The following is a 1,344-nucleotide window of genomic DNA, read 5'->3' on the forward strand; positions in this document are numbered from 1 at the left end:
GGTAAAGTTGAATGTTATAAAATTTGGGCCAATTGAAAAGTAAGGGAAAGTTCAAAACTAAGAAAACAAGACAGTTCTTTTTCGGAAAAGAAGAAGGAAATTATAGTCACGGAGTTGCTATGATTCTCACGAAAAAACTGAAAATGCACTAATGGTACAGCCCAATAAATGATCGCATTTAAAAGTAGACTAAAAGCAAAACCTCATAATATTAGTATTATACAATGCTACGCACCAACCAATATTGCAAGTGATGAAGAAATGGAAATTTTTTATAACGATGCTTCGTTTATTTTATTTCAGGTATTCGCACAATCTTGAGTTTCTTTTCTTGCTGCACCCAAGGGATTATTTTGTGAGCTTTGCCAAGAACTATCACTGTTTCCGTCATAATGATTATTTCTAAGAGCTTTGCAAGAACTATCACTGTTTCCGTCATAATTATTATTTCTAAGTTATAATTTTTTTTTTTTTCGGCGCAAACGGTTCCGATCCCTTTCATAAAACCAAGTTGTTGTCGGCCAATGCGCACTACTTGTCTAAGTCGCGAGTCCAATATCCTTTCCATTAGATTCAAAGTTCTCACAACTCTGAATATCTCATTGAAGATTGGTATCAAAGTATTTTCTCTCCACTTTTCTGGTATTGCTTCCCTTTCCATTATCTCTTTCATCAGTCCATGCAAGATGTCAACTCTTTCTTCTGCCAAAGCTTTCCATACTTCCACTGGTATATCATCGGGTCCCATAGCTTTTCCATTCTTTATCTTCTTTAGTGCAGCATTCACCTCTTCTCTAGTTATTTCAGCTACTTCTTGATCATTCGGCTCTCCATCTCCTCTCAAATATCTATCATTTTCTTCATTTAGCAGCTTTTGAAAATGCTGCTTCCATCTTATCAACACACTTCCACTTTCGTCCTTCATCTGCCGTATGTGTATTAAATCTTTCGTACTCTTATTTCTACTCTTAGCCAACTTGAACATCTTTGCCTGTCCTTCTTTAGTGTCTAATTATTCATACATATGGTCGTATGCTTCTGATTTTGTTTCTCTCTCCCTCGAAAAGAATTACTCTCTCTTTCTTGCAAAATTCATAAATGAAAAAAAAAAAAAAAAAAAAAAAAAAGAAATAAAAAAAAAACAAAAGTTAAAATTGCTTCTGAAATAATAAAAAAAAAAAAAAGAAAATATAACTATATATACATTTCCAACGATTTTTTATGTATTGTTTTTATATAAATTTTACTTTTCATTATTAGTTCCCTTATTATTGAAAATTTCATAAATAAGGAAATTTGAAAATAAAATATATATTTAAAGATGATGATGAAAAGATATGATGA

At 31.6% G+C, this 1,344-nt stretch overlaps 1 protein-coding gene across 1 annotated transcript in view; it reads right to left on the reverse strand.

Annotated features, from left to right (window-relative positions):
* Window positions 1-985, reverse strand: part of LOC119572482 — a 3,282-nt gene extending 2,297 nt beyond the window's left edge. The window contains exon 1 of the mRNA XM_037919590.1: window positions 722-985. Within this exon, the coding sequence (XP_037775518.1) occupies window positions 722-985 (264 nt within the window). The remainder of the gene's footprint in view (window positions 1-721) is intronic.
* Window positions 986-1,344: the final 359 nt, after the last annotated feature.

The sequence above is a fragment of the Penaeus monodon genome, chromosome 4, assembly GCF_015228065.2.
Source record: "Penaeus monodon isolate SGIC_2016 chromosome 4, NSTDA_Pmon_1, whole genome shotgun sequence".
Taxonomy (NCBI): domain Eukaryota; kingdom Metazoa; phylum Arthropoda; class Malacostraca; order Decapoda; family Penaeidae; genus Penaeus; species Penaeus monodon.